Raw genomic sequence first — 20,744 nt, 5'->3', positions numbered from 1 at the left:
ATAGTGAGCAATATTTCTCTATTAGGTAGCAATGGAAAGCATGCGGTACTATTGGTATAGATAAATCTAGGCCGACAGGCTGTGGTTACAATGAAATAAAGCCGTGCCATTTAACCACTTAGTAACTGAAAGATATGATGGGAAAGTCTTGAAATGTTAGCATACCATTGCATTGTCTCAAAAGCATGTTGACTTCTCTGATGGTTTTCAAATTGCCTGGATGTATAGTGCTTGCCTCATAGGTAGAGGATGAATTATATTCAAGGTGAGCTGACTTTTAATCAATACGGTGACAATATTATCTTGTTTAATTTGTATGATGGCAGTATTAAACATCAAATCAAGCAGTTTATTATGTCAAGGAAGATGAAGTATGACAGGAATCAAATGCACTTGACACCACTTTTGTCTGTATTTCATTGCTGTGACAGGCCATCATGATTGGGGATGATATTGTAAATGATGTTGGAGGTGCCCAGCATTGCGGTATGAGAGCTCTACAAGTACGGACTGGAAAGTACAGGTCAGTGCACATTAAATACGCATTACATTCTATGCAGATGATGATGGAAACACAGGATATAACAGTGGCTTGTGATTTACATTCCCTGACTCAATCCCTGTCTTTATGAAGCTATGGTATGCTTTTAATGCCCATGCGTTAAAATGGATGGATTTATAATAGGAGAAGAAATAGGTCATTTTGTGAAATAGGATGTTGAAATGCATCATCTGCCAGGTCTCATTTTGGATTGGAGCTCAACTTGCACTAAGTCCACATTCTTACCATTGAGCCATGTGCCATCTTAACATTTTAGAACACAAACATCTACAGCCAAAATCTATTTTGACTGTAAAGGTTTTGCAACATCCATTTGAAACAAAGGATTGTGACAATATAGGAAGCTGCTTTAGGCTGAGTCAAACCATTGGTCCTTCTACACTGATTGGCAGCGGGTTGCTAGGGTATCATGCTGGGGTATCTCCTAACCCTACCTGGAGATTCTGGGAATTGAACCTGGAACCTATTGCATGGAGTTAAGAGCCTTCAGTTCTTCCTCTAACATGTAGTTTTGCCCTACAGTACTGGTCAAAACCCAGATTCCACAGCTGTATCATCACACTTTTCAGCTGGGAACCATCTAATTCATACTACAAATATGTAGAGATTGTAAAATTTAAAAAAATAAAAATAAATATGATATGTGAGGTTCTGGGCATGAACTTTGTTTGCCTTCATCAAAAGTGATAACAGCTTACTCAAGGCAACTTGTAGCTAGCTGCCTTTCAGTCCTTGTTCCCCATTATTTCCTATGAAAACGTAAACAATTCAACCAAATTCTAATTGCTTCTGTGTAGAGGCCGCCCACATTGCACCTATAAAGCTCTACAATAATGATGAATGTGATCTAAGGGAAGCCATCAGATTGTGATAGGACAAGTGTTAGAGTCCTTCTTCCTCGCAAAGGGTCATTAATGACATGAAAAACACACTGTCATTGTAGCCCTGCACTTTGGAATACTGCTAGCTCTTCTCTGTGGCAAGTGAAGAAGTCTGTGCCCTGACTTCCCAAACAAATTGGAAAGTAAAAACACCTTCATACTATAGCTCCTTACATCTTTGAAGGGCTGTAGCTCAGTGGTAGATTATCTGCCTTGGATGCAAAAGGTCTCAGGTTCAACCCCCTAACATTTCCTGGTAGGGGTGAAACCCTGGGGAGCCACTGCCAGCCAGTGTAGACAGTACTGAGCTAGATGGACCATTGAGGTCTGAAAAAGCCAGCTTCATACCCATCTATGTACTTTAGTGCTTAAGTGTGCTAACACTGGGCTTTGTGCATCTGTACAGTGGCTAGGTACAAGGGGCCTGGTGCAGAGCTTTGCATGTACATTGGGCTCTTAAGACCTTTCGTGCAAATTGTATCTCCTTTCACCACTTGGCAAGCAGCTCTGTGATGCAAGGTAGTATTCAGAGCGACAGGAGAAGATGCCATTGAGACTAACAGAAAGGAAGCCCAGGTATGTATGTGGTGTATGTGGAAGTGTCTTTGCACATTTAAGAAATGCTCTGAATCCCTGATAATGTGTAAAAGGAGACGTGGGGAATAATTGTTGTTTTTAAGAGTGACAATTTAGTACACAGTACATAAAAAGCCCTATAAAGAATCACTAGGGACTTTAGACTAGTAACATAAAGGAAAGCATAGATGGAAATGAAACTCAAGAATTTCATTTTGATGGTTTACACTATTTGAAATCCAAGCTGATATATTTTGTGTTCCTTTCACTGTTTTAAGAGTATGATTGCTCACAGAATGTGCGTTTCAGATAGAGATGGGTGTACTACATCCTAGTGCCCTTAGATGGTGCCATTAGTACATTTACTGCAGCTTTGACCAACGTTCTTCCCTAGAGGCTCTAAGCAGCAGTTGCCAAATCACAGTAAAACTTGAAAGCTTTGTTAACAGCTGCCAGTACAATGGCATTTTCCAGGTACCTCACTGATCAAAGGTTTCCAACTTTCTCAGCTGTCAGGTAAGTTTGTCCCATGAAATTCTTTACAAATCCGTGCTTGGCTTGCCTGAAAAGCTTTCCTTCCATTTCTTACAAAAGATTGGTGAATGAACCGATCAAAGCACACACACAGGCCCAAACCTGGTTGAAAACGATGTACAGATTGAAACATCACATCCTACCACCCCAGCCAGCATGTAAATGGGAAGCAGTTCTTCTTTAGATTGGAATGTAAGGCTTATTTTATGCAAAGTATAATTTGTCAACAGATATGAAGACACATGCTTTTTTGACAGCTAGGTGTTCATAGTATGGCATGTACTGCCACGGCTACATGAATGGTCCTGAAGCTTTTTTCAAAGAGGAGGACTGGGGAAGTTCTGGGTGTTTCATTTGGCCTGCAACTCTTAATGGATGTATTCTGTTAACCTTGCACTTCTAAATTTAAAATGTCTCTTAGACTATATGCTGTAGTGGCCTGCCCCTGTGAGGTATGTAGCAGTTACCTCTGTGCAAGAGTGATGCCAAGATCCTTCCCATCAATTATGCAGTTCATATTACTATTCCAATACTTTGTTACTTGAGAACACATTACAGTGAGAGGGTAAAACTACCCAGTGGCATTTGCAACTGTCTTCCCAAGTTGGGAAGGACTGCACAATGGATTGGGTGTGTCGTTTTGTGCAGGTGAGGAGTCTCTGGTTTCTTATTTGCAGGTATTGTAACTGAAATATTAAATCCTGGTTGAACTGAGGCTCTTTCTTGGCTAGCATCACTTTGGTTGCGCACAGTTGTTGAGGTTCACAAGATACCAAGAGGTTGTAAAATGTTCAGCTGTTTTTTGGCAGATGTGAGGAGGAGACTCACAGTACTGTTTGGAGCGCAACAGATTGAAATACTCAAGCAGGCTGAATCAAATAGCACCAAGGGGTGGAAAGAGACCAACCTAGTCATATAGGCTTGACATGTTATGCCAGGAGTTTTAAGTTTTCCCTTGGCATTCATTCCCCTACATGCTAGGTGACTGTGGACAGAAGGCGGCAGTGTCCGTCCCCCCCCCCCCCAGCTTATAAAACAGAACCATTCTGTTCAGGAGAGTGGAAACAAAATGAGTAGGCTGTCCTGTGTTATTCTCACCCTGATCTTGATCTTGATTTAAGCACTTCCTGGCTAGCATACAACATAGGATTATATAAATTGTTGGGTTTTATTTGTGTTCTTGCTCTCAGTGATGGTTCTGTAATATCTGGTCAAGAAAACACTATTTTGAAGAGCCTGGGGTTTTCACATCACGGTACAAATGGACAAATTGGTTTTATGGCAATAATGTAGAAGTTAAATTTGCTGGTTTTAATGGTTGCTTTCATTCTGAGAGTAGCTACAACAGCTGGTTATCCATTAAAGCCGCACGGTTCTTGTACAGAAATAATGGGGGGGAGCTACAGAGACAACTATCCAGTGGGATGCTGCTAGTTTACAAAATGAAGAACTACTTCTGGAATTTTTGTTTATAATAGAGATTTAAAATCCACTTTAAAAATTCATTCAAAATCTAGTCATAATCCACTTTAATCTGTTTTTTCCTTCTAGCCCAGACCTCAAGGTGGCATACATGTGACTCTTAGTGTTAATGGACTGGGCTCCCATCAAGGGCCTATCAACACTATGTATTATTTGGGCTTCCTTAAGCTTTTATGAAATTGCCTGTGGATATTTAGCAATTTCTTAGAATTCAGGTAGATTACTTAATTGCATGGTTAACTGTTACGAAGGCCGGGCATTATTGCATGTGCTAAAAGATACAGTGTAAGTTCTTTAAAGGAAAACTCGGGAGTTGTTTGGTTCGTGTCACTCACTTATTGTTGAGTTCCGTGCGGACTTGCTAGACTAGGCAAATTTTGAGAGCCACTTTAGTTTATTCAGGTTGCCTGTCAAGCCAATTTATATTTCTCCTTTCCCTGCCAATGCATTATTCATGAAGCAATGTGGGTGACTGGACTGAATCCATGAAAAGAAAGGCATTCTGTGCAGGCCTCTCCAAAATTTCCTACAGAGTGTCTGTGCTCTCCTGCACAGTATAATATGCGAGGACAAACCTGCCTCCATTTTGAAGACACGCAACACATAGCTGAATTTCTGCATCCAGTCCCAACATTCTGTCTCCTGTTCTCTCTGCTGCGAGTTTTAGAACAGGGTGGGATACGGGTTTTTTGTCTGTGCTAATCTCAACCTTGCAGTAGCAAAACCCTGCTGTAGAATAGGCATGGTAGTTACCCAAACATTTCAGTGTTTTCTTCTGCTCACATAGCTTGCGGTATGATCAATTATTTGCTAGCTCATCACTTAGAAGCCCCACTGAATATCATTCCAAACAGTAACAGAGAGTCGTGTCTTAAAGAAGCCGGTGGGGTTGCTGAAATGTTCTTCAGAAGCATTAACATTGGAGACAGCTGTGCAATTGTGGTTTCACTAGTGATTTCCTTCCTTTAGACTGTGGTTCCTCCTTCTGGTTTGCATGCTTCATGTGGAAACTGCAGTAGATTTTCCTGGACACCATGCAGAGAGAGGCTAAAAATTAGATCTGTTTGTTCTGTGATTAAATCAAAGTAAAAGCATTATATCCTGGCAATGAAATGGTTGAATTAATATCTCCAGCCAACTCCATTTAAATTAGAAATGTTTAACTAGTGTTTTTACCCAAGGCTGTAGTAAGTGCATACCAGACCATTGGAACATCTCGTGACTCACAGCTGTCCATGGAGGCGCAGGTCAATTCTGTGTCCAGGGCAGCTCCATCTGGTACGCAGGCTGAGACCCTACCTGCCTGCGGACTGTCTCGCCAGAGTGGTGCATGCTCTAGTTATCTCCCGCAATGCGTTCTATGTGGGGCTACCTTTGAAGGTGACCTGGAAACTACAGCTAATCCAGAATGCGGCAGCTAGACTGGTGACTGGGAGCGGCCGCTGAGACCACATAACACCGGTCTTGAAAGACCTACATTGGCTCTCAGTACGTTTCCGAGCACAATTAAAAGTGTTGGTGCTGACCTTAAAAGCCCTAAACGGCCTCGGTCCAGTATACCTGAAGGAGCGTCTCCTCCCCCACCATTCAGCCCGGACACTGAGGTCCAATGCCAAGGGCCTTCTGATGGTTCCCTCGCTCTGAGAAGCCAAGTTACAGGCAACCAGGCAGAGGGCCTTCTCGGTAGTGGCACCCGCCCTGTGGAATACCCTCCCATCAGATGTCAAGGAGATAAACTACTACCTGACATTTAGAAAACATCTGAAGGCAGCCCTGTTTAGGGAAGTTTTTAGTGTTTGATATTTTAATGTATTTTAATCTTTGTTGGAGGCTGCCCAGGGTGGCTGGGGGGCCCCGGCCGGATGGGCAGGGTACAAATAAATTATTATTATTATTATTATTATTATTATTATTACCGGTATTATTATTATTATTAGTGTCTGCAGCTGGCTACCCTTGACTAGGGGGAAGACATCATATTACTTCTTGGGTCTAAAGTACATTTTCTGTAAACTGCCCAGAGGACTTTGGTTCATGGGCAAACTAGAAATGAGAATGAATGAATGAATGAATGAATGAGTACATTGATTATATTAGGTAGCAACTCAGTATTCTATTTTGTTCTGTGTGTTCAGTATTAAATTATTCCATGGCTTCTTTTGTGGTAGTAGTCGTCAGATCTCTCTGAACTCTTTTTTTCCTTTCGCCACTGAGTAGTCTGAACAATGTTATTTACTTTACTCTTGTGTGAAGTTGACTTGTTTCCAGCCGGTACATGATGCAAAGTGTTTCTTCTTTTACTGAACATAATGCCTCCATTTGCAAGGGAGGGACGACTCTGTCCCATGCTTTTCTGAATTCAAACCCTCATTTATCCCTTGAAATGCAGTTTATGGACAGTGGGACCTTCAAGGGCTTCTCATCATCACGTGGATTGCCTGAACACAGAGCTAGGCGAAGCTGCTGCTCTGAGCTTTCTGTAACCTGTTACAAAGTGAACCTTTGTTCACACTGTGAAAGACTTCTTGCAGTTGAATAACATTAGCTTCTGCTAAACCATTGGCTGCAGGGGACTGAATTCAGACCTAAAAATAGGGGAATGTTTAAAGAGTCTGTCCAACTCAGAAGTGAAGAATGTGCAGTTGTAACTAAGCTTGACATCTGCCTGAAGATTACATCATCTGGAGGGGGAAGGAAAAGCTTTCAAAATCAAACTTTTCTGAAAAGTGCTAAACAGCTGTGTCAGCTAATAATCATGCAATGTTTTTGTAGAGGGCCATGGGTTTTTTTTAAGTGTAGAAATGCAAAAGAGAGGAAAGCTTTGAAGAAACAAGCAAGTTGGTCTTCTCTCTAAATAGACTATTTGCATACTGCTGGTGCTGAAAGACAATTAAAGGTAAATACATTGCATAGGGACACAGGTGGCGCTGTGGGTTAAACCACTGAGCCTAGGGCTTGCCGATCAGAGGGTCGGTGGTTCGAATCCCCATGACGGGATGATCTCCCGTTGCTCGGTCCCGGCTCCTGCCAACCTAGCAGTTCGAAAGCACGTCAAAGTGCAAGTAGATAAATAGGTACCACTACAGTGGGAAGATAAACGGCGTTTCCGTGTGCTGCTTTGGTTCACCAGAAGTGGCTTTGTCATGCTGGCCACATGACCTGGAAGCTGTACGCCGGCTCCCTCCGCCAATAATGCGAGATGAGCGTGCAACCCCAGAGTCGGTCACGACTGGACCTAATGGTCAGGGGTCCCTTTACCTTTACATTGCAACTAAAGAGCTTCTCAGTGTTTAGGATTCTTCTGATAAAAGATACTAACATTATGAGCTTCTATCTATAATATAGTTCATGGATTTGGTAACTTCCAACATATAAGCCGGGGGCTCTGTTAAAAACGTAAAAAGAGCTCTGACGAATCAGGCCCTTCTAGTCTAGCATCCTCTTCTTACAGTGACCAACCAGATGCCTGTGGGAAGCCTGCAAGCAAGACCTAAGTACAGCAACACTTTCCTAACTTGTCATTACAAGGCCTTGCTATTATGGAGCCTTAAAAGGACCCCCCCACCCACCCACACACCCAAAAGCACAAACCCTGTCCTACTCATATAGTGTTTTCTTTTAAGAACTCTCCAAGCACATTCTTCCATTTCACAGCTGGAGGCGATTGTGCAAGATGGAGTGAAGGTTTCACCCTAAATGCAGTACTTAACCTGAAGCGAACTTTCCCATTGAAAGTAATGGAAAGTGGATTAATCCATTCCAGTCGGGTCCACGGAGTACTTAAATTGAAAGTACTCAACCTGAAGCGTACTTAACCCGAGGTATGACTGTATTGTGCCGTTTGAAGTGACTGTATGCATGAGAACTGAGTGCCTTTTGGGAACGAAACATTGTCGAGTCCCATAAATTTAATTAAAACTTTTGCTTGCAGAACTTTCTTAAAAAACAAAACAATAACATCAAAATGTGACATTCAAACAGTTGCACAAAGACATATCCCAGTCCAAGGCATTCTATGTTCTGCTGCTGAGCTACAGCCTTTGGCATAGGGCTGATCTGTGTGGCAAGCTGGTACCCTCTAATAGCTTTCCACATATGTAGAGCAATCTCCATGTGTACCCAGTTTCAAGCAGCCTCCACTAGGCACTCGTATCATGAAAATGGTGTGCATAACCCAAGTCAGCTTCTTGTAGGAAGCACTTTGTTTGAAATTAGCCACCATATTTGAGAGAGAATTGCTTAAAATGAATGTCTATAATGTGGCAGTTTTTTTCTCCCTAAATACCCAGCTTTTTTCACACGCTCCTTGTGAAACCAAATTGATAAAATCACCATATGATGACTGGCTTGACTCATGTATACAATTTGCCTTGAGATCAACTACTGCTTTGTAGTGTTGTGTACAGACACTCCTGTGTGAACGTCCTTGGCCAAAGTTAAAATGAATCTACTTGGCCATAAAATTCAGAGTGGTCCAAGGAAAGTCAATGTCACTCGATGTCTAGTCATATTATTATATGTAGATGTGAAATTATAACACACTGTGTTTAAATAAAAGTATGTAAGAAATAATCCCTCCTTAAAGTTTTCACTGGTTAATAGTATATGTATTTATATATCTATTTCCATTTATAATGGCACTGTCAAAATAAAAAAGCCCAGCATAAACCCAGTACAGTGTACAATGCACTTCAATCCTGGAAGACAGAATAAAATACCAAAACTGCAGAGAGCTTTGTAATCCTAAATACAGAGCTGAGATTTTCAAGAAAAAGAGACATTATAAAACAGACATTTGGCTTGGTTATTCTGAATAAAAGTGGTCTCTCCATTCTACCAAATAGTACCTTTCACACTTTGTTTCCACCCAACAGCCACATGGAGGAGGAAACAGCCTTGACTTCTTTGTAACCACAGGATATGAGCAAGTCGGGCAATTATTTTTATTGCTTTAGAAATAAATCAAGCAACGCATGTTCATCTGTTAAGCAGATTACATGCTGAAGCCCATCCACCTCTTTGACCAAATGTAAACAAATATTATTCACCTCATAAGTCACAAAACCAGAGTATAATTGGCTGATCATTAAAACCTTTCTTTTGACCTACTATGTATTGAATGGAAAGGTCTGCAGTGATTGCTGTGAATGCTCACATATAGCAATGCTAATTTGCTGGCACAAACAGGTTAGTCATAATTGCAGATATCCTAAGTCAGGGGTAGCAAATGTGGCACCCACCAGATGTTGCAGACTACAATTCCCATCATGCCTAATCATTTGCAATGCTGGTTGAGATCAATAGGAATTGTAGTCCCAAACATCTGTTATCTACCCCTGTACTATCCCATAAGTACTATTGTTTCATTTTCAGATTTCTACATTCAGGGAGTCCCTGCATGTCCCCCAAGGCACCTGTGTACATGGGAAAGAGTTCTGGGGCATGTTCCAGTGTACGTTTTTCAGTTCAATGGATACTGGTCAGTCTGATTGACGGATTGAACTGAAAACATGGCCTAGAACAACTTGTGCAGTATTCTTCTACATCTGTACATTGTGGGGCAGGCAGGCAAGTCCTGAGAAGTACTGATACTTACGGGGTCAAAGTAGACATATCTGGGGCAGACCTGTGTATTGAAATTGGCTCTGTCATTGAGTCTAGGAGCAGAGGAGCAGCTTAAAATGAAGCAATGCCAGAGGGGTGCTGAACCCCCCCCCCCAAGCTGGTGCTTTTCACTCCATGACCACTGTGCCACAGTTATGCTTTTTTCCTTGTTGAAGTTTAGAAACCTGGAAAAAGAAAGAAAGAATGGTAACAGACATTTCAAGGCACAAAACATCAGTAAGGGAAGGTTCCACTTTTTCACTTCTCCTTGCCCACTCTGCACGTTAAATCCCCAGACCAGCCTCAACTTGGTATGGATTCAACACCAGACCTGATTTTAACATGTGGTCTGGAGCTATTGTATTTAGTTTGACTCTGCCTTGCAAGAATCTCTCTGAGTTTCCAGCAATTCACAAGAGCCCCTCAGAATGCAGTTTGCAAACCACTGCTATGGCCGAGCAGTTTAGATCAAATGGGTGGCTAACCTAAGACCCTCCGAGAAAGTTGTTGGATTACAATTCCCATCATCTCTAGGCCATCCATCAGGGATGATGGGAGTTGCAGTTCAGTGATGTCTGAAGGGCCACAAGTTAACCCCCTCCCTTGGTTTTGACTGTTCTTGCTCTGCAGTCCAACAGATTGATTGTTCTCAGGTGTCTTTAAGCACAGATCTGACAGAGAGAAATATCACAGCTAGGTGAGGCTCCATTCTTCTTGTTTTTTTGGATTTGCATGGTCTTTTTCCTAGCGTTTGCTTGATGTGGACATTTTTTTTCTGTTAGAGAAGCCACATGAATCTTGTCTTTACAATGGAAGAAAAAAGACTTCTGGCTTTATTTCATTTTTTTTATTGCTCACTAACTTTTATTAGGGTATCATAGCATGAGTAATTGTGTGAAAGGTTGGGATGTAAACCTTAATGGGTGAAGTAAATCTCTTAGAAAATAAAATAAAATAATTCAGCAGCACATGGCAGCACAGCCGATAGGTCAGCTGTACTATAGCAGGCTCCCAGTTTCATGGAACATTAGCAGAACTGACAGAAATGAATAAAGTTTCCACCACAGATGAGGCAGGTTTTATTTCTGTGGACACAGCTTGTTCTTTCTACTCTTTTTCTTTTTCTTCAAATATATGTTCCAATAGAAAGCCTATTTCCCTGCCTTCTGGATTCACATAATTTAAAAGACTTGTCAATTACACCTTTTTATGGAAGAAGGAATTGCCTTTTTTGACCCATCTAACCCATCTTCTGGTATTCTTGGCATGACTAAATAGACTTTGGTTCATCAATCTCCCAGGATTATATTTCATGGTGGAATACTTGCTTTTGTTTCAAGAGAACACTATGCTGCATAATATATTTATTATTTTCCAAATTCATCTTCTCGTTTTTATACACTATCCCCAGGATACTTAGAATTAACTTCCATCTCTCACTATATACCAGTTTTCTATCACTGCAAATCCTCCAATATATGAATTTAAGCTTTCTATGAAATTATTCTCCCCCCTTTCCTTTATATATATATATTTAGTAATCATAATCTATTTGTGGTATTTAACTATACTCATTTTTAGGATGAGATCAGTTGCTATTTTAGTACATAAAATCACATGTAAATTAAGAGGTAGTGACTTGATCTTTAGTTTCCTACAATGAATTTTGTGCATTACTATGGGCTAAACATAGTGCAAAGATAATAAGTTTCTACATTAATACTATATCCGGGTAACTTACATAGGTCTGGAAGCATGGAGAGGTATTCTCATATATTAGCCACCCAATCTTTCACTGTTAAAACATTGACTTCAGAGAGGCTACCACATTGTTGAAAGATTAGACAGTCTCAACAAATCTGTACATGTGTGTGTGTTTAGTCAGTAGAAAATGTGGCACCTGTGATTTGAAGTAATATTCTCCTGCATGAACACTTACCTGTCACCTTTGTTTTATATCATTTTAATATGTTAAGCATATCTTAACACTGGTGGAAGAAGAGAGGCATTGTCTGCATACCAAGCTGATAACCAGGCCTTTGAGAAATAAGCTTAATTCAAGTGCGCTAGGGAGATGAGCTCACACATTGTAGCCAAGGAGAAGGGAAAAACTCATCTCTCATAATGAGCACAATTTAAAAACAGACCATCTACATGCAAGTTAGCTAATTATAATGTTGTGTATTTGGCAGCTCTAGTTTTTGCTTAGTGTTACAACAGGTGCCATTATTTTGCAGTAGCAATAATGGTGCCTCAATAACTAAACTAGAAACCAGGTCTAAAAACCAAGATTAAAAAAGTGGCAATGTCTACATCAGCTTTCCCCAGCCTGTGGCCCTCCAAATGTTTTGGCCTAAAGCTCCCATCAACCCAAGGCAGCATGACTATTGGTATCCGTCTGTCCCGGGAGACTTTTGTTAAAAACAAAAAAAAATCATAGATAAATGCAGAAACAGGACAGAGTGTATAAGTTTCACTTATGTGAAATTGACCCACACCAGAAATAGATTGAGCCATCCCTGTTGGACAGTATTTACAATGCCAAGAAAACCTATTGAGAAGTAGTTACCTCTGGCATGGGAAATACTGGAATTTTCAATTTGCTGTGATGAGATTGTCCCATATTTGCATTGCAACTGGAAAAAAACCACTGTGAGAATCGGGCTTCAGAATTCTCAGAGCAAAAAAACAGTTTCCCATCTGGAACAGATTGCATACATCATGGTTAGGCAAGCTGCTGAGAAAGAAGAATGCTTCATTTGTCATTGTTATGAACTATTGAGCAGACAGAGTGTATGCTAAGTATTCTGCAGCAAGAAAAAGAAACTCATTAATTGCCAAGGTAAGGCATAAACTTAAGACAACTTAAATGTCAGAAGAGCAAGAAAATAACAAATGGAGCTATTCCTGTCATTACTGATCAGCAGGGTAGTTGGTAAGAGGATGAAAGGTCTCTGTTTCCAACTGCTCATGCCATTCATTTGTTAGGCACCAGTTTTAATAATCAGGGTTAGCTATCTTGGAATGAAGATGGTTTCTAATCTTTTGCCTCATTCCTTTCCCCAAGATTTACAGCCTGTTCAATCTGTAAACCATAGATTTGCTTGTATTACCCTGCTTGAGGACTAGGCAGGTGGAGTTCAGCCATCGACTCCTTCAAGTTTAGTTACAGAATCCGTAAACCTCACCATATTTTCAGTGCCAGGTGGACATTTCAATTCTCTAAGTCATCAGTGCTGTTTTTGTGACTGTTCTGATAGTAGCTGCGTGTTCATCCTGCTGTTGAATGGTGAAAGATATTTTTGTTTTGTAATTGATTATTGTGGATGAGCACATTCAGCGTATAATTCTGGGTTGTATCCAATGAAGTCATTGTGTGAGTGGAATGACTTCCACACACACTACAGAACTTTGTCTCCCTCACTATACTCCACCAAACCCTCTTGGCCAATTTTAGGGGCATGTGGGGAGCTGCGTGAGGAGGGGTGGGGAAGGAAAAGTAGGGGAAGTTCAGTTGCATGAGTGGAACTGATTCTGCTTATGCAATGACTTTGCTGGATTTAGCCCATTGTTTTTAACTGGTATATCTGCTATGTATTGTGTTGTTTTAGATTTTATTGCTGTCGTAAGTCGCTTTGAGACTTTGGTTATAGAAAGCAACTAAATACATAATAGACGTTGCGATTTATTTGTTTGTCAATAATGGAATGCGGGAAATTGAAATTGTAAAGTTTATGGAAGTTAGGAAAATAAAGCAGTGTAAAACCACTGAATTAATGGTGATATCTAAGCAAATTTAAAGACAGCAAGCTGTGAGTCTGGGACCTCAGTGGGACCATGAAGGAAAATCACCTTGTGAGATTCATCTTTCTATTTTTCTTCTTGGGTACACATGAAATGTGTCACTGGATCTTAGATCCCTCTATGATTGAATATACATACATGCAGTCATACATACATCATTTTATTTGTATGCTGCCTTTCCATAGTTCAAACCATGCTCAAGGTGGCTTACAACCTGACAAAATACATAATTACAACATAACAAAAGTAGTCATAAACAATAACTAAAACAAAAAATACACAACCAAATTGATATAGTTCTGTGTAAATCATAATAAGATATAAAAGAAAGATACCAAAAAAATAAATAACAGCAACAACAACCCCCCCAAAAAAACTATACTCCAGCCTGTTCAGCAGCCTCAACTTTTGTACCTGGAGTCAGTCAGGGTCCCACCCTCCCAGGCCAGGTGGGAAAAGGCCGGCAAAGCAGGGAGGAGGTCCAATCTTAAATACGAAGCAATGTGAATAAATCACCTTAAAGTGCAGATTCCAGAGAAAAAGCCATTGTCCTGCCTTGAACCACCATTTTTCTTTTCACTGCAGGTGCAGAATTGTTCATGTCAGTATGGTATGGCTTACTATAGCAGTTAATGTCTGATGTAGCACCTTTCCCTGGTCACTTCCTTCTATTGTCAATTCACTCAAAGTAGGCAGAGTTGGAGCTATCTGTTCATGTGGAAAAGAAGAGAGTCCAAGTCTTCAACCTTCCTGTACTGAATTCTCCAAAAAAGCAATTGATTGTCCTTGTGGTTAGTCTCACAACAGGAAAAATGGAAATAATTTCTTCTAAATACATATGCAGACCTACAATCCAGGTGGCCTAGTGGCAGAGACAGGGCCGGATTTATGTATAAGCTAAACAAACTATAACTTAGGGCCGCAATCTCTTGGGGCCCCCCAAAAAAAATTAAAAGAAAAAAAACCTGGATGTACATTTCCAAAATATAAAATAAAAAAACAAATAAAATAAAACCTACATACAGCAACAGTGTTTTGTGTTGCGTAGGCTCCTATGGTTACCATATAAGGTAAAGGTAAAGGGACCCCTGACCATTAGGTCCAGTCGTGACCGACTCTGGCGTTGCACGCTCATCTCGCATTATTGGCCGAGGGAGCCGGTGTACAGCTTCCAGGTCATGTGGCCAGCATGACAAAGCCGCTTCTGGCGAACCAGAGCAGCACACGGAAACGCCGTTTACCTTCCCGCCAGAGCGGTACCTATTTATCTACTTGCACTTTGAGGTGCTTTCGAACTGCTAGGTGGGCAGGAGCTGGGACTGAGCAATGGGAGCTCACCCCGAAGAACCAAACTCTGTATTGGTACTTGTTGCCAGTGCTTTTTTTCTGAGGGGACACAGGGGTACGCACACCCCTAAACATTTTGTGAATCTTTGTACTTTTGTCCATTTACTGTATTTATTTTACCCAATGGTGATTTTCTTGAGTCAAAACATTTTATTAAGAAGAAAAAGTAGTGCTTGTAGTTGCAACCAAGAAGGCAAGTACAGTACAGAGAGCAATTCCCAAAACTCAATGGATTTGGTCAGGCACAAGGGGCTTTCTCTCTCACTCTTCTGCGTTAAAGATCCCCGAGCCCTTAGAGAAAAGGAGCTTGTCCTGAAATGGAAGCGCTGTACTCCAGCTCTTTCGCTCTGCTGCTGAAATTTGCCACTTGAGTACACGGCAAAGACAATGGTTACTTAATGCAGGATAAGGAGACCAGTGCAAAATTACAAACCTTGTCTGGCAGGAGTTTCCTGTATTTCTCTGCAACAAGAAAGATAATTTTAGCAAGCTAAAGAATTATTTGTATTTCTTCCAAGAGAGAGGGATAACTGTCTCGCACTATGAAAAAGCAAACAAACCTCACAAACTTCAATGAACAAAGAACCACTGAGCCATTGCAATTTTAATTAAAAGAAGAACTTCCCAGTTATGGTAAATGACCCTGGGTTTGGTATTTTTGCTTTGATTTCCACAACTTTTTAATCTACTTGGAATTTCAAAATCTATTACTTGCTTGCATACGATGCAAAGTCTGTAGTTATTCTGAGTTCTCTTTATTGTTGCTTTCCTTACTGTTATTGCGCTGCTGCTAGAGGTCTAAAGGTTTTTCAGTAGTTTCCCGTAGGGTGCCGTGAATACTCAGCTAGAACAGCTTTTGAAAGGAAGTGTGGCTCTGACCACTGTCAGTGCTATCTCTGACCATTTTGTGTTCAATTGCATAAAGTTCAGCTCTTCCTTGTTGGCTTCCCATCCCATATAAAACTCAACATATTAATGCTGGGCATTGAATTCACTGTCTACCCAGGGTCCACTTTATGTTAGAATGCCTGGCTATGCAGTCAACACTGAAACATAATAATTGTATTATTTTAAAGGAAATCATGAGCCAGATGTGCAGTGCAGAGAAGTACTGTATTATATTGTGACTATTTTTAAGATCTCTGAAATTGCTTTAATGGTGGGATGTAATGGAAAGTGCGCGGTTGGAAATGGCAAACATTTTGTTCATGGTTTGTGTGTGTGTGTGGCATACTACTTGGTTCATATTGCAGAGGATTTTTGTATCCTAGCCAGAGCAGGCAATATTTAGCCCAAATGTGGTCTCTCGGCCCTGTGCTTTTGTATACTTGTGTACTAATATGGTGATTGTCAAGGGATTTGCTGATGCCAGAGCACAGCTTGTTATATAAAAGGACAATTGAGAGGAAGTAGCGGGATGCTGTGGATAAAATGATTTAAGATCTTACCCGTATTCAGCAACTTGGAGCACACGTTCAGCCAGACAGATGCTTCCTGGATTAATCTGAACAACTGGACCTGATGGAAACTCAATTAAGCAGCTTTACTGTTCCAGATTCTCTAGTTTACAATACCACATGCTGCTATTCCAATTATAACATTGTTTCCTACATTTGCTTGATTCTCGGCTGTTTGAATAACAGCCATGGAAATACCCTTTAAAACTGTGCAGCCTGAAATGAGAGTTATAGAAATATGGTGCTGTACTGTCTCTGCATTCAAACTGAGTTTGCTAATAGCAAACTTAAGTTTCACTAACTTGGCCTGGCAATGTGTATTGGTGAGGACAGTAAAGGGTTGAAGTCAAAAGATTGTTTCCGGTTTGTGTTCTTATGCAAGTCCATTTTATGGGTGTTTAAGGTTTTGTGATCTTCGCTTAGATTTATTCTTTACTGCTGCAATGAGGAGATGGCTCTAACTGAGACAGTGATATGTCAGTACTTCTGCTTCTTTCTGTTGGGAAGTGCAAGGTGTGAAAACCCACGCTTCTCTTCTTCTATAGGTCTACCAAGCTCACACAGACTGCTGGGGAATGCAAAGTTACTTGTAGCTGGTGTGGGCAGATGCCCCAGAGGAATTATATCTGACCTATACCATGCCAGTGGGATCATGGGGAGTTGCATTATGTACATCTTTACGATGGTTTTTTATTAAAAAAAAGTAAATGAGGCATCTATCTTGGTAGCTAAGGAATAGAGATGTAGCTTTAGATTCTTAATATACTGAAGACATCCTGGGCCTGTTCAGTAAAAGCTATCCTTCTGTCCTCTTGTTGCTATTAAGTTAGCATGGCACATGAGCAAGTACAAATACTCTCTTTGGAACATGCTGATATTGATATGTGCCAAATGGATATGATCACAGTCCCTTTGATAAAGAGCCCAGAAAGAAACCTGACCTTGGAATTTTCTTCGGTAGATATGAAACGAATCTATAAACATGGTAGCGGAGAGTATCCTTTTTCATTTCTGTTGATTACTTTTTCCGGAAACATGTAATTCAAATAACTGGCTCTATTCCTAGTCTCTTTCACAACTGTAGCAAGCTGACAGAACTGAGATGGGGGAAAAACAAGCACCAACATGATATACCGTAGTATTTACTGGATGTATATCTTAGGAAAACTTTCAATAAAGACTTAAGGAAAAAGAGAAAGGGCATGGAAGTTTTTAGGAACCTAGGACTGATGTGTTAATCAAACCACTGTGGTTGGATTTAGAATAATGTGGTCCCCAGAAAATGACCCCATGAAAAATAGTTTATCCAAATAAATAGTGACTGCCAGCCATTATTTGTAGGTCATAGTCTGTGCTGCCAGATGAATAGTGCAACCTGGTGACATGTCTATTCAGAAATATGTCTCATTGAGATAAATTGGACTCACACTTTGGTAAGTAGCTTTAAGATTATGGCATTAATGATTTTCAACCCAGAAGCAAAAAAGTCGAAATGTTGTCCTTCCTTTGATTTTTCTTACTTTCAACTCCTATTGTTTTCCTTTATGGGAATCTGGAAACATTGGCTGTGGTGCAGCATGTACTGTGATTGGTTTGGATGTAGGAGACCCAGACTCATATACCTGCTCAGCGGTGTCATTCAGCAGCTGACCCTAGGCAAGTCAAAAACTTTGAACCATCACTTCTTTACAGAGGTTTTGTTTTGTAAAAAGTCAATTGTTCCAGCATAGGTCTCTACTTATGCAAGGAGCCACTCCAGAAACATCACTATATGAATAGGAAATGTTGTTTCAAAAAGGCCTTTGATACTTGGACATTTCAGTAAAGAAGTCTTAAGTGTGTACATGGATTTCTGGGCCATATTTTTTGGGTGTGATCTTGGGGAGAGTTGATTTATTTGCTTAAAGGGTCACCACTATTGATGAGAAGTTGCTTTGTGCCCTGCAGTAACACGGTCTGGATTTCAATACAAGTGGACTGTAGGTGAAATCTTGAATCAAGGCACAGACTGATTTGGTCACTATATTCGTTCCAAGTTTCCGGTATGTGAAATGAGAGTAATTATGACTTACTCTACAAGGTAGTTGTGGAGCCAAAGAAAGTAAAGGTATAAAGCAATTCGGATGTAAAAGGGTGCATAAATGATCACCACCTTTCAGCTTCCAATTTAGGAATGATGCCCTTTCAAGAAACTCCTCTAACGGTTATAATGCACAATATATTTAACATTAATTGTTGTTGCAGATTACATAATGTTCCTTGGAGCTGCCGAGCAAGTACTATATAGTATATGCAATCTCTCCCTCTATTACAACGTTTCATGGCTATAAGCCTGAATGTCCATTAGGTGGCATTATATACACAAAGTGTGGTTCACCAGCAACTGGGGACTTTCCAATGAGTAGCCAGTATAGCATTTCATGAATCTGCTTTTTCACAGGCGTGTTAGTGGAGCAGAAAAGTCAGTACCAAGAAAAAACAGGAGCACAGGTTTTGGCTTTCTTGCCTGATTCCCTCTCTGGTGAGTTTGTACCAGAAATGAAATCCTCTTGTATCCTCTTGCAAGGCTTGAGATTAGTCTCTTAGACAGTGCTGACCTTTTCTGAAAATAAGATATAAAAGTAGCAATCTACCTTACACCAAGTCAGCTCATTGATCCACTTAACTCAGCGTTTCAGACTGGAATCTTTCCAGACCTAGTTGGAGGTGCCTGGGGTTGAACTGGAGATCTCTTGCAAACGGAATATGTTACCAAATTACAGCCACTGCATTAGAAAATATCAACATAGCAGACAGCTTCTCTGAAGGACAGCTTGGTTAACAACATTAATCCCCCCCCATAATGCATGGCTGCTGGGGAGCACTGAGCACCTTCTAGGTCCTTTGAGTTCCACGAAGCAACAGGCCCCATGAAGTGAGAACATGCCCCACAGCACGCTTCTGCAATCTGCTTGTAAACAAGGGCTGTTCAACAAAACAAATCAATGCAGAAAGAATTATCTGAGAGAAATAATTGAAAAGCTATTGTTCCCACAGATTTATCTACCTCAGAGCTTGCACCCTGGAATGTTGGCCGGGCCACTGCAGGCCTAAGTGCCGCAGATGGAGCCTGTTTGTAAAGCAATTCATTGCTTAAACTATGCATATGTTAACCTTCGGGTCAAGGGTTAAAAAGAAAATGTTTCAGCAACAACCCCCTTAACAGATGAAGCCTGGCTGAGCGCTACAGCATGGGGGAGGCACTCTGCAGAACACCAAAATGGCGTCTTTGCCTCCTTCCTCCAGCAAACTACTGGTATTTATCTTTGTAGTTGGCTGTGGTGAATTTTAGCCTGAAATCAGCCAGGGCTCCACTGGGCCTTCCAGTTGTTGCATGGGGCAGAGTGTAGAGGCCTGTGCAAATCTAACTTGCATTTTAAAAATGAATATCGCTTTTATATTTTCATGATTTGCTTCTGTTCAGGCCTATGAACATATTCCTTTTTATTTTACTTACATATAATTAATAGCACATAATTAAAATGATGTATCTATGTATTAGAATGAAAATAAGAACAGTATATATGCAGATATAAATACTTGTTGCTAAATATTCATAATATTATTATATTTGTTTATCACTGATTACGGTCCAGGGGTGTGTGTGTGTGTGTGTGTGTGTGTGTGTGTGTAGCAATTCACACAAACTTGCTTTTGATCCATTTTAGGACCAGGTTAATCATTGAACTATAAGAAACTTTACTGTAATGAACAAAACAGATTTATGTTGCCATATAAATAAAATATCTGGTTTTTAAATATTTTTGTTTTTCGTAGATATTACAATAAAATATCTGCTTTGTTAATCACAGTAGTCTCCCCCCCCCTCTCTCTCTCTCTGTGTGTGTGTGTGTGTGTGTGTGTGTACACACACACTCACAAACACACCCACACACCCGTCTACCAGGAACATTTTAATTGGTGGCTGTGTCTCAATTGTTCATTTTATTCATTTATTCATTTTATTAAAATGAATCATATAGCTGATCATATAAGGGTTTACTGCCTCATATGTTCTCTCATTCCATTAGGCTATGAAAAGACTCCTCTTTTCAATGAAGTTATTGTCCCACTGTCTAGGTTGCTGAACCTTAATGGTCAGTTTAACCATCTGTCCAGAGCCCCAGATTTTGATTAACCAGTCTTCCAGTTTGGGAAGTCTTCTCAGACTATCTATCTATGAGAATTTTAAAATGCACAAAATTCAACTGCAACCATCAACCTTTTCCTAACTCCCCCCCCCCCTGCTTGCCAGCATGAAAGTAAGAATTACCGTATTTTTCCATGTATAAGACTAGGTTTTTCCTAAAAAATAATGTCCAGAATTTGGGGGCATCTTATACATGGGGGCTATCTCCGCCCATTTTCTTAAATCGGAGTCCCCAAAAATAGGGGGTGTCTTATACTGTACATGGGGGCATCTTATAGATGGAAAAATACAGTGTGTTTTTCTCTTTT

At 40.5% G+C, this 20,744-nt stretch overlaps 1 protein-coding gene across 1 annotated transcript in view; it reads left to right on the top strand.

Moving 5' to 3' along the window:
* Positions 1–20,744, top strand: part of LHPP (phospholysine phosphohistidine inorganic pyrophosphate phosphatase) — a 111,729-nt gene that overhangs the window by 36,972 nt on the left and 54,013 nt on the right. Inside the window, exon 6 of the mRNA XM_035137458.3 lies at positions 432–523. Within this exon, the coding sequence (XP_034993349.3) occupies positions 432–523 (92 nt within the window). The remainder of the gene's footprint in view (positions 1–431; positions 524–20,744) is intronic.

This window comes from Zootoca vivipara, chromosome 5 (genome assembly GCF_965207765.1).
Source record: "Zootoca vivipara chromosome 5, rZooViv2.hap1.1, whole genome shotgun sequence".
Taxonomy (NCBI): domain Eukaryota; kingdom Metazoa; phylum Chordata; class Lepidosauria; order Squamata; family Lacertidae; genus Zootoca; species Zootoca vivipara.
The sequence above is the reverse complement of the archived record's forward strand: the minus strand, read 5'-3'. Positions and strand labels throughout refer to the sequence as shown.